The sequence below is a fragment of the Rhinopithecus bieti genome, unplaced genomic scaffold (genome assembly GCF_001698545.2).
Source record: "Rhinopithecus bieti isolate Rb0 unplaced genomic scaffold, ASM169854v2 scaffold_40559, whole genome shotgun sequence".
NCBI classification, from domain to species: domain Eukaryota; kingdom Metazoa; phylum Chordata; class Mammalia; order Primates; family Cercopithecidae; genus Rhinopithecus; species Rhinopithecus bieti.
Window position 1 is genome coordinate 953,578 of NW_016817388.1, and position 12,539 is coordinate 966,116.

The following is a 12,539-nucleotide window of genomic DNA, read 5'->3' on the forward strand; positions in this document are numbered from 1 at the left end:
CCTCGTGATCCGCCCGTCTCCCAAAGTGCTGGGATTACAGGCTTGAGCCACCGTGCCCGGCCTGTTTTCCATCTTAAGCAAAATAATTGGATCTAGATATATTTTTGTACTGTGCTTCTCTGGAAAAGTGCAGAAGACTGGATTTAACTGAGAGTAAAATCTAAGAGGTGGGAGAATATGTAGGAGAAAAATGTAAAATATGTCTAAACCGTTAACTAGATGGTAAGCATCCCAGGATAACTTTCAAAAAGTAACCTAAGGAAATTTTCCAAAATGTTCACTGTGCTCCTGGCTACAGATAAGGTTGTGAACTACCATTGAACGTGAAATGTGATTAATATATCAGTTTTATTGGCGTACAGAAAAGGCTGGTACACACTGACAGATTTTGTGATAAGGAAGGGACATTTAAAACTATGAGCTGATAATAGGCTTGATTTCTGGTGTTGCCACTCATTAGGTGTGAGTAAGTACTGTATCTCACTGTTCTACCTTTTAAAATTTTAGAGAAAGCTGAGTTCTTGTATTTAACTACAAGTAATTTGAGACTCAGCCCACAACACAAGCCTTTTTTTTTTTTTTTTTTTTTTTTTTTTATAAGGTGGCTTTTGTTTTTTTGAGACAACCTTGCTCTGTTGCCCAAGCCTGGAGTGTAGTGGCGTGTGTCTGCTCACTACAACCTCTGCCTTCCCGGTCCAAGTGATTCTCCTCTCCTGCCTCAGCCTCCTGAGTAGCTGGGATTACCGGTGTGCACCACCACGCCCACCTAATTTTTGTATTTTTAGTAGAGACAAGGTTTCCCCATGTTGGTCAGGCTGGTCTTAAACTCACTGACCTCGTGATCCGCTCACCTTGGCCTCCCAAAAGTCCTGGGATTAGAGGCGTGAGCCACTGTGCCCGGCTTTTTGTTTTGTTTTGTTTTGTTTAGGTTTTGCGTTATGCGAAAGTGTTTCATTTGTCCCTACTTCTGTTTACAGTAAAGAACATACTATGTGGAGTGTTGCGTCTGTTTTTTTTCTTGGAGATGGGGTCTGGCTTTGTTGCTCAGACTGGAGTGCAGTGGTGTGATCTTAGCTCACTGCACCCTTAGCCTCAAGCCATCCTCCCACCTCAGCCTCCTGGATAGCTGGAGCTACAGGGTGCACCACTGTTAACAGCTAATTTTGTGTTTTTTGTAGAGGTGTAGGAGTTTTGCTATGTCGCCCTGACTGGTCTTGAATTCCTGGGCTCAAGCAATCCACCGGCCTCAACTTCCCGTACTGCTGGGATTACAGGTGTGAGCTGCTGGGCCTGGCCAACAACATTGTTTCGTTTTGTTTCAGTCTCTCTCTGTTGCCCAGGCTGGAGTGCAGTGGCGCAATAACAGCTCACTGCAAAACTCCGCCTCCCTGGTTCACTCCATTCTCCTGACTCAGCCTCCCAAGTAGCTAGGACTACAGGCGCCTGCCACTACAGCCGGCTAATTTTTTGTATTTTTAGTGGAGATGGGGTTTCACCGTGTTAGCCAGATGGTCTCATCTCTTGACCTTGTGATCCACCCACCTCAGCCTCCTAAAGTGCTGGGATTACAGGCGGGAGCCACCGTGCTTGACCGTAGAACATTGTTTTAAGAGATGTAATTCATAGAGAGACATAATCTTTTGGGCCAGTAGGCCAAAAATTATTACTTTCTCCCTAACCCACACTGCTAGTCTAGCCTCACAGTCCTTACCCACGATATACATGCAGTATTTCAAGATAACTTAAGATTTTTAGTTTTGAGGGAAAGCTGTAGCATTGCAGGTTATTTAAGTGGGTACACATGGTGTTATCCATTTGGCTGGGTAGGCACTGCGGCCACCACATGTTTACCAAGGGTAGGTATTCAGTCCTTGAAGCTATTTTAGAGGAATTTCATTGAATGTTTCACATGCAAACTTGGAAATGGATGTGAGGAGACAGTTCAAAATGGCATTGAAAATATTAAGTGATTACTTAAAGGCTTATTTTATAATAGGTGGCAATTTTGGAGGTAGCCCCGGTTATGGAGGAGGAAGAGGAGGATATGGTGGTGGAGGACCTGGATATGGCAACCAGGGTGGGGGCTACGGAGGTGGTTATGACAACTATGGAGGAGGTAATAAATTCACCTGCAACCTTTATGTGGGAATTTGGAATTAATGCCTTTGTAACACTTGGTCTTTTATTTCAATGTTTGTCACTAGATAAAATGTTTGCTTTTGTTTTTGTGGGAGCTTTGTCCTAAATCCTTAGCATGTATCTTTGGTTTAATGTTTGTATTGTTCTGAGGTCCATTATACTAGTATTCCAATTTTTTTATAGGAAATTATGGAAGTGGAAATTACAATGATTTTGGAAATTATAACCAGCAACCTTCCAACTATGGTCCAATGAAGAGTGGAAACTTTGGTGGTAGCAGGAACATGGGGGGACCATATGGTGGAGGTAATTTATAATAATTGAGATTATTCAGATTTTTGTGATTAAAGGATTAGCCTTCTGTGATTTAAAGGGAAAATAACATACTAAGTAGTTTGGGTTATGGTGTATATGGTCTTAGTGAAAATAAAGAAATTTTGCATAAATCTCCACAGAAGTACTCAGCAAGCAGTTATGACATCAAATTGGGATTAGGGGTGTTGGAGGTGGGGAAGTTCGGTAATTTAATTTCTGGTGGGGGCTGGTAAACAGCCAAGTAAAATTGTAACCCACATTGCAAGTGGTGTAAATTGGAATGAGGGTCTTTGAAGCTAAATTCTTAAACTATGATTCAAACCATTGCTTAGCTTATTCTTGAGGTTTTTAGCAGGAGTAAACATTTTCTGTGTCTTGTTTTTGGTGTAGTTTAAAAAAATCCCTTACTCAGTCCAAATGAGGATGAGAGGACCCTTTATTTAAAAGAATAGCATAGCATCAGCCACGAAATAAGAACGTCTATGAACCTGAGTAATTATCTCCCAAGTAATTGTGCTAACTGGCTGCAAAGGGTTAGGATCTGCTTGTTTTTATTAAAGACTGGATGGATAGAAAATAGAATCAGCTGTAGTGTTACGGTGATCATGGGAAATCAAAGTAAGTTTGTTTTCTCTTGCTGTTCCAACAATTACAGGAAACTATGGTCCAGGAGGCAGTGGAGGAAGTGGGGGTTATGGTGGGAGGAGCCGATACTGAGCTTCTTCCTATTTGCCATGGGTAAGTAGCTTTTGAGTTTTACAATTATTATTATCTTGGGAGACATAGCTGCAGGAGTAAAAGCTTTTTAGGATCATGTTATCTTTCCTTAAAATCTGGTTAGATGGATAATTTCATAACCTATTTTTTTTTTACTCTTTACTTCTGTTGAAACAGGCTTCACTGTATAAATAGGAGAGGATGAGAGCCCAGAGGTAACAGAACAGCTTCAGGTTATCGAAATAACAATGTTAAGGAAACTCTTATCTCAGTCATGCATAAATATGCAGTGATATGGCAGAAGACACCAGAGCAGATGCAGAGAGCCATTTTGTGAATGGATTGGATTATTTAATAACATTACCTTACTGTGGAGGAAGGATTGTAAAAAAAAAAAAATGCCTTTGAGACAGTTTCTTAGCTTTTTAATTGTTGTTTCTTTCTAGTGGTCTTTGTAAGAGTGTAGAAGCATTCCTTCTTTGATAATGTTAAATTTGTAAGTTTCAGGTGACATGTGAAACCTTTTTTAAGATTTTTCTCAAAGTTTTGAAAAGCTATTAGCCAGGATCATGGTGTAATAAGACATAACGTTTTTCCTTTAAAAAATTTAAGTGCGTGTGTAGAGTTAAGAAGCTGTTGTACATTTATGATTTAATAAAATAATTCTAAAGGAAATTGTGTAATTATAGACTTTTTATTTTAAATAAGTTAAGGAGTGGGTAGTATAATTAAGGTCCGTTGCAAAGCTGTTGTTATATTTGTATAAGATATATGCTGGTCAGATGTAAGTGTGTTGTCTGCAATTCATCAGGATTAAATTATGTAGATAACTTAAGGGATATCTCTGCAAGGAGAAACACCTTTTTAGATCTTTTAGATGCTGCTTCTTCAATGCAAGGAAAGGAAATAACCCCAGCGAGGTACTCTTCAGGGACACAGGTCTAGTACAAGAGAACTCTTGACGGCTACTAAGTTCAGCCAGTCTTAAAAAACTGTGCTGTTTCTACAAAACTTTAACTACAGTAGTTTTTAAGGATGCCAACGAAAGCTGAGGGTGTAGAGCAAAATAGTTCTAAGCTTCAGTTAAACTTCTTTAGGTAAGATCTTATTTACTTTTCCTTTCTTAATTTTCCTCCCTAAAAGATAAACTAATACTCTTAAATGGTCTTTCAGTATAGTGGTTCTTACGTAGTTTAACATAGCTATAAATTGAGTTTAACAATTTATAAACTCAAGAGAATAATTTTTATAAACCCTGTTTTCCAATCTGTCATTTACTTAAATTATTTTGGTTGTTTTTCCCTTTTTTTCCTTCTTTTCCTACCCCTCCCCTCCATGTGAAGATTTGGGTGCTTAACATATCATTTTTTTCCCTGCTGGAATTTTAGCATTGATATGAACCATGGACAAGTATATTCTGCTGCCACAAAGACTGTAAAGTGCTTCATTTCAACAGCTGAGGCAAGCCAAGTGATCATTAATAAAGCTTTTCTTGGTTCCTTCAGTGGTGTTGGTAGTAAAATGGTAGGTAAAAGTTAGGCTGCAAGTTCAATAAATCATGAGATTTCCCATCGTTACACCCTTGTGTATTCACATTTCTTGGATCAAACATTCTGAGTGAACTAGGGGTTTTTATCAAAGACATTTGTTGTATTTATGGTTGTTATCAGGATGAGACTGAAGGTAGGGCAAAAATGGTTGAATCTGTTTTCAGATAGTAGTTCATACTTGAGTGAAGTGTCTGTCTACATTATGAAGCCTGTATGTATCCAGTACCAAGTAGGTGGGTTAAATGTGGTTATTTTAGTTCAGTGTCTCACCCTGAAGAGAAAGTTGTAGGTTGGCTGTTGAAATTCATTCCTTAGATACCATCAGTTAGATTGCCCGGCTTTATTGCCTTTACAGGAATGTGATACTCAGGGCTTACTCTACTATATGCACCAGTGAGTCTTCTTTGATCCTAAGACCACCACTGAAGTTGTTTAGGTTCTTTTGGACAAACATGATAAACTTCTTCAGATACTTTTTTTTTCCTTTGGCAGGAAGGTGTCTTGCTGCAGGTAACTAATGAAGAAGTGGTCAACCACAGAGTCTTCAAGAAATAAGAAATTCTGTACCATCTGAAAGTAGTTCTTGTTGGTGCCTTCATTTAAAAAAGCACTCTTTAAAATAAAAGGGAAATGTTTTCTGATAAAACAAACATTTAGTTCAGGTTCTTGATACAAAACAATTAAAAAATGAGTGTTGTTTGTAAAACTAACATCAAATTGGCTAGAGAGATAAATGTATCATGTTTTAAATTAGGTTTTGTGAGTAGACAGATTACAATTCTATTTTAAATATAAAGTTTATAAAATAAATATTTTTTGTATCCAAATACTTGGTGTAATGTTTACACATAAAATGTGTGAATCTTGTTCTATAAACATTTGGTTGTCTAAAAGATCACCATCCCCTAAATTTTTTAAAGCAGTTTGGGGCTATGCATATTTTCTTTTAATATTAACAGATAAATGAGAAGAGCATTGTGGACATTATTGACTGTCCCCAATAAAATGCTGTTCATTATGCACTGTATATTCAGCGTTTGAGTACTCCTACTAAAGTTCCTGGCTTTACCTTGTATGTTCAGCAATCCTGGTGGCATTTTGAAAATCATGGATTTTAAAGGTTAACTGGCCAGAGTGGTTTAGATTAACTGGCTTTGCAAAAGCACTGAGGCTTAAAATATGTACTAGATTGTCACATGTCAATTAGTTTTATTGTGTTTCACACAGAGTAAATGAATATCGGTGTTTTTTTGTTTTTTTTTTTTTTTTAAATGTGTGTATTTGGACATTTATCTGAATTAAGAAAACCAAAAAATAAGGGCCAAGTTAATTGATTTGTTTCTATGATAATTTGTTTTGGTTTTGATAATTTGAGATCTAACAGGTAAGTCACACTAACAGTGGGTAGCACATAGAAAGCACTTTTCTGTTTGAAATAGCAGAATTCATCACAGACTTGTACAAATATCCCAACTTCAGGAAAATTTTGAAGTTTTAAAAATGTTTGTATGTACAAAGAATGTTGAGCTTTGAAATACATCAGGTTGATATGCATAACCTCAAAATACCAACCCTATCCAGCAAGGTCAAGGGAATATCACAAATAGGGGAGAATTAGGTAATTGCACAATAGACTGAAATGAACTGATTGAAGAAGGATTTACTGAAACATGGGGTAATGTTGGATATTCAACATAGACTTATTTCCTATGTGTATAGTGTTGAACTGTTTTTGTTGGAGAAATTAAAGTTTAAGGTAGTTCTTGTGCAGCTTTGAGACAGTGCCCTAAAATGAAGAAAGGCTGCCTTTTGCCCGAGGCTTTCTATTGTTGCTGTGTAACAACTTACTTTTAGAGCAGTTTAGAGAAACAAACTTCAGCATCTATGGGTCAGCAGTTGGGAGCAACTTAACTGATTCTGGGTAAAGCTCACAGTTGCAATCACAGAAAACTAGGATTGGATAATTTTTTTTTTTTTTTTTTATATCCAGAGTGGCATACTAACAGGGCTGAAAAGTTAATGCTGGTTGTCATCTTCCCTCGTTGAGTGAGCAAGAAGAGCTGTAAAACGAACACACTACAAAGTAGTCATGCCATCTTACATCCTTTATGGTCACAGAATGTGGTGGGAGAGTTCTGTTCACTGGTACGATTACCAAGCAGGCAAGGATCATTGGGAACTCTCTTAGATGCCAGCTGTCACACTCAGAGGTGTACCCTTACTCAGTTTATGCATGAGTGTAAAACCGGATTTCCCTGTGTAAGGTTTTCCTTGTAGCCCAATTTGGTAGATGCCAAATTGCTTGACCTAATAAATACTAGTTAGGTATTGGGAGCTAACAATGTAAGGCAATAAGTCTCAGTTTGTCACTGATGGTTGAAAAATGCAAAAGGTAGTAAACACCTACCTCAGGACACCTGGAGTGCATGTTACTTAAATTTGCTATCTTTAAGGTTTGGAACTAATGTACTGAGATGGTTGACAGGCCCTACATAATTTTGACATTTGCACTATTTAGTAATGCAGTAACACTGGCTTGTTTTGGGGTGGTGGAGGGGAATTGGGGGAACCAGTGAGTTGCACGGATTTACCAGAGAACAAATAGTTTGAAAACTGAGATGGGGAAAGAAGGATCTAGCCACTTGAGTGCATTTAGGGAAGTTAGTATTACCACAAAAACCTTGTATACTGGTTCTGTAGCTCTGCTCAACCAAAGCCTCCCTTTATTTTCCACACAATTGGCCTAAAATCTGATCACACTTCGGAAGATGCTCAAGTGAGTCTTAATTGGAAAAGATACCCTACCCACTTGGGTTGTCTTTATCGCTATCTTCCTCATTCTGATTAAGACATTAGATACTGCAATCAAGATTACTCAACTAGGTAGGTAATGTGGAGGGTCCTAGGCAATGGTGGTTTGGTTTTTGGCATTGACTTTGTAATCTAGTTGGGTTGCACTGGAAAGCGAATGTGGAATTCCTTCTACCTTTAAAACTGGACTGTCGGAAAAGCAGTTCGTTTATTATGTCTTGAATCCAGCATGTTAAGATGGAGATGGGTTTATGTCAGGAAGCCAGCCCATAGCCAATTAGATCTTGTAAAGCTGGCTGCTTAATGCACCAATTAAAAGTTCCTTGGTATGGGAGAAGGGGGCATCAATTTCAGGAACCTACACTACCAAAATAACGCTGTAGTCCCCTTGTATGAAACGTGTATTTATTTGCACATGACCTAAGCGCGTCTCATACACTTGAGTTGTCTCTAGGTTACTTTTATTTAATCCAAGATAGAAGTTTGGTAAATAGTATGCTGCATCGTATGGGGAATAATGACAAAGTTCAGTACAGACACTACTATCTAAATATATTCAGTTTGCAGTTACTTATCTGTGTGCTATATTTAAGGTTTTTTATAGCTTAAACTTCAGGCCAGACATGGTGCATAATCTGAGCAGCTTGGGAGGCTGAGGTACGCGGATTTGAGTCCAGGAGTTCGAGGCTGGATCTTTGGGGGCCACTGCAATTCAGCAGCACAAAGACTCACCGTGATTACCAATTCTGCTCTCTGTTGTCCTTTCCTTTTAGAGGTTTGAAGAATGCTATCTGATAAGCAGGCACTCGTGCGAGTGCAGTCAACTTTGAAACAAATTGGTACTGTAGGATTTCCTACTGTAAACTGAAATGTTTTACGTGTGTCCTTAAATTATAACTATCAAAAGCTTAAGACATTTGAAATACTCCCTTGTAAAAGCAGCTCGTCAGCAGACTAAACAAATGATCATTGAACACCATGAGTCATTGAATGGGGCAATAATTTTATCTAGAAGCATTTCTGGCAAAATAACAGGTCTTGGGAAAAAAACTTATTACAAAAATCCAACGGTATATATAAACTGCGTTTCTCTAGCCCAAGATATTTATGTGATACTCTACACTGTAACGGCAGAAATAGCATCTGAGAAACTTCATTTTGAAAATTGGACATAAAATTTTATGTACACATTATAGTACACGTGTTGATGTTCCTCAGACTTCACAGTTATCTAGGTGAGGTCATTGCTGTCTTCAGAAAACTCAATCTGTTTACTGTTAGTGAACTTAGGTTTTCATTTCAAATGCCATTATTTCTAGAATTTACCATACCCTGGTTTATTTTCAAATTCACCTGTTTTTTTCCCCCCAATAGCTTTTGCCTATTTTAAACAATCTTAGATGGTTTCACTGTTACTCTTCCCCTACTGTTGGTTTGTTTATATGGCTTACAGTGTTCTGGTGAGATCTCAGTATTCTAAGATGTGAGGCCATCCCTTCAGGCTGGCTTTACTACTGCCAGAGATTTTATGGATTTAATATACGCACAAGGAGTTCTGTTTATGCAAGTAGCCCATTCCATCTCTGGTTACATGAGGAAAGCCTGTGGCTTAAACTACCAGTGACTCCAGGTCTTCAGTGCACTCTATATCACATAGTATTCAGTGTGTTAAGTATTGGGGTGGAGGGGGGTGAATTTGCCTTACTTTGGCATACTATGTTGGCCTCAATTTGGCTTGAGTCTGATCAATTTGCTATGCTGCCCTATTTGTTATTCACCTATATTTCTGAATGGATATTTTGGAAGGAAAACAAGAAATTTGCTTGAGATTTCTGTATAAAAGGGAAAAGTTAATTTTTAATACAAATACAAAATTTATTTCAACAGAAAGCAAAATTTATAAGTTAAATATAAAGACTAAAATACTGTTTGAAAAGCTTACTATAGTGCTAACAAACTAAATGAAAATAAGGCTATTTTGCATTTAAAAAACTGAAATACCTCCTAAAATAATTTGATCCCCAGTGTTTGCTCTTTCTGAAGTAACCGACTGACTAAAAAGGATGGCTGCCAAAAAGTCTTACTGGGTTTTCAAAATGTTAACCTATTCTTTGGACATAACTGAATTTTGTATACAATGCATTTCATGAAAAGTTGTGGCTCCCCCAGATTTCCCACAAGTGTGATCTTGAAGTCCTAAACATTTGTCCATATAAGCTTCAAAACAGAGCCTTAACTGAGTTATTCAAGTAGCAGTACTTAAAAGATAATTCTTGAAGCAGTTTCTGATCCAAATAATGAGTTTCCGAACATTACTACTTCACATAATAGAGTCCATCTTCAGTTTCTTCTCACTTTCTCTTTCCCTTTTGGGTTTCCTTTTTTGTGGCTTGAGGCCCCCAGTTCTTTGGGTACTAACAAGACACTTCCATCATGGGTACACTGAAGTGCATAGTGGTTTGGATTGACTGGCCTACCTTCTTCATCTCTTAATCTACTAAAAACATCATGATAAAGGTCATGCAGTTTCTGTTTCATTATGTTAATAGCTTTGTTACATTGTGCTCGCTCTCTCTTAAGAGTTTCCTTCTTTGCTTGCAAGTTACATACATCATTTTCTAGATTCAAAATTATGTCCAATTTGCGTTTACGACAGTTCTGTGCAGCAACTTTGTTTTTCCCTCTTCGTCTGATATCACGGATAAGTGAGACTTGTAGGTCTGTCAGATAGTACCTACTTAACATGCTATTGAAAGAATCAACAGGCATGCCGACAATTTCATCTACAGAAAAAGGGATATGCAAAGCTTTAGCACGCCATTCATCACGGCTCAAGTTTCTATCTGTGTCTTCGAGGTACCTACTCCTTATCTTCTGTGACCTCCCAGGCAACGAAAAAGGTTCAGAAGTAGATTCTGGTGCACTTGGCTGTAAGTGGTAAGTGTGGTTATGAAATACGTGTTGAAATGTAAGATCCCCATGGAAACCAGAATCACTATGATCCATGTGACAAAACTTATTAGGTTCTGGGTAGTTGCCGCCTACGGCACCTTCTAAGTCATGGTGGGAACTAGATTCGTGGTCAGTACAATAACCTGTAGCACCTTCACACACACAGTGAGAGGAATTAGACTTGGTGACAGAGGTACTATTGTGACTTGAATCTAAAGAAAGGCCAGAATCAGAATCTGGTTCATCAAAAAGCTGAGAAACATTGATTGGATCAAAGTCGTCTTCTGTGCCCAATGACATTAGGTTTATCTCATCAAATATATTTACGTCAAGGTCATACAGTAGGTCTTGGCTTGTTAGATTCCGCATACGATTGTCAACCGGTGAAAGAAAGCCTGTCGAATTAGTTCCAGGAAGGGTTTGCTCAGGATTGGTGGTATGAGAATTTAACTGCAGAAATGGTTCTTGTGACTGTGAAGTCCTTGTTACTGGATTCCTTCTAAATGTATTGTTGGGACAAAGCAAGATGGCCTCGTGAAGATTCACATCCTGACTTATAGCCTGGCTGAAGTTTACATGATGATGTGCTGAAGAATTCATGCCATCACTGATACTGCCTGGAAGAGGAATATCTCCCAATGAGACGCCCTGAAAATGAAGGAAAACACTTTAAACATGAATAGCCCTATTTCTGAAGCAGTCCTATTACCTAACACAACTTTTCTTTCCTCTCTTGTCAGTTCCTTTATATTTAATAGAGAGATGCTGTTGGCAGTAACTTCATGGTTAAAATGCAGTCAGTACAATACATGATGTGAGTCCAAATCAGAATACTTGGAATTCTGCAGAATACTTGGAATTCTGAGTAACCTAGAAATTAAGATTGATTAGTATAAAAGCTGACTGCATTTTCTTATTAAAAAGTCTAATGTTACAATCTTGTAATTTACTACTTTATAAGATGTAACTCTCATCCTAGCGGGTTGGTAATCACATTGTGGCGGGTCAGGGATAATAAACTACAGTGAAGTAGTAGTCTGGAGGAAAGAGGTTGCTTAAATGCCTCTAAGCACTAAAACGATAAGGCTATTGTGAATGTTGCTGCAATAAACATGGGGGTGCAGGTGTCCCTTTGATACACCGATTTCCTTTCCTTTGGATAAATACCTGATAGTGGGATCACACGGCAGTTCAATTTTTAGTTTTTTGAGAAACCTCCATACTGTTTTCCATGACCAGTCTAAATTTGATTACACCTTTGGGATTTGGAAAGAGGAATGCTATACATACTTCGTTAATTCTAAGCTGAAGTGCTTCTGTAAAAATAAGCATTACTTTAAACTGCTGTGTCAACCAAGTAAAGGAGTTGTATTTATTCACCAAAAAGTCAGTGCAGATACGTTCCTGCAAGGATAAGGGCCAAGGTTCCAATTACCTCCAGTGAATTTTCAGGCTGTGATGAAAGCAACTGGAATAAGTCTTCCAGAGAGAAAGAAGTATCTGTCCCATTCAGATGTCTCTGTTGAGAAACACAAAAGGTGCATCCTTCACGTAAAAGACCGAACTGGTTGTCTGGGGCTTTAGGCTTTATCTTTAAAGGATCACCAGGTCTTACCTCCACACTGGGTTTTTATCCTATTATGTTCCTCCGTTGGTTGGAAGTTTTACTTTTTATTATTTTTGAGATGGAGTCTCACTCTGTCGCCCAGAATGGAGTGCAGTGGTGTAATCTTGGCTCACTACAACCTCTGCCTCCCAGGTTCAAAGGATTCTCCTGCCTTAGCCTCTGGAGTAGCTGGGATTACAGCTGTGCACCACTATATCTGGCTAATTTTTGTATTTTTAGTAGAGACAGGGTTTCACCATGTTGGCCAGGTTGGTCTCGAACTTCTGACCTCAAGTAATCCACCCACCTAGGCCTCCCAAAGTGCTGGGATTACAGATGTGAGCCACTGCAGGCGGCCTATTTCTTACAGTACTTGATGTTTCAACATGCATACTTAAAAAGTTAATCAGTATTTCTATACCTTCCATAAACAACTTCCATATAATTTT

General features: G+C 38.3%; 2 protein-coding genes across 6 annotated transcripts in view; one reads left to right on the plus strand and one right to left on the minus strand.

Annotated features, from left to right (window-relative positions):
- HNRNPA2B1 (heterogeneous nuclear ribonucleoprotein A2/B1) overlaps window positions 1-5,748 on the plus strand; it is a 13,828-nt gene extending 8,080 nt beyond the window's left edge. For 2 of the 5 annotated variants that reach the window (XM_017855979.1, XM_017855981.1), the window contains 4 exons: window positions 1,997-2,116; window positions 2,323-2,445; window positions 3,110-3,192; window positions 3,349-3,846. In XM_017855979.1, coding sequence (XP_017711468.1) covers window positions 1,997-2,116; window positions 2,323-2,445; window positions 3,110-3,171 — 305 coding nt within the window. In that variant the 3' untranslated portion in view covers window positions 3,172-3,192; window positions 3,349-3,846. Of the gene's footprint in view, window positions 1-1,996; window positions 2,117-2,322; window positions 2,446-3,109; window positions 3,193-3,348; window positions 3,847-4,039; window positions 4,269-4,559; window positions 4,696-5,213 lie in introns of those variants that run through there. The other 3 variants (XR_001882236.1, XR_001882235.1, XM_017855980.1) reach the window with 3 other exon arrangements.
- A 2,813-nt stretch (window positions 5,749-8,561) lies between these two features.
- The window catches only part of NFE2L3 (NFE2 like bZIP transcription factor 3), a 30,859-nt gene continuing 26,881 nt past the window's right edge, over window positions 8,562-12,539 (minus strand). Inside the window, exons 3-4 of the mRNA XM_017855977.1 lie at window positions 11,920-12,003; window positions 8,562-11,132 (exon numbers count right to left, since the gene is read on the minus strand). Of these exons, the coding sequence (XP_017711466.1) occupies window positions 9,873-11,132; window positions 11,920-12,003 (1,344 nt within the window). The 3' untranslated portion in view covers window positions 8,562-9,872. The remainder of the gene's footprint in view (window positions 11,133-11,919; window positions 12,004-12,539) is intronic.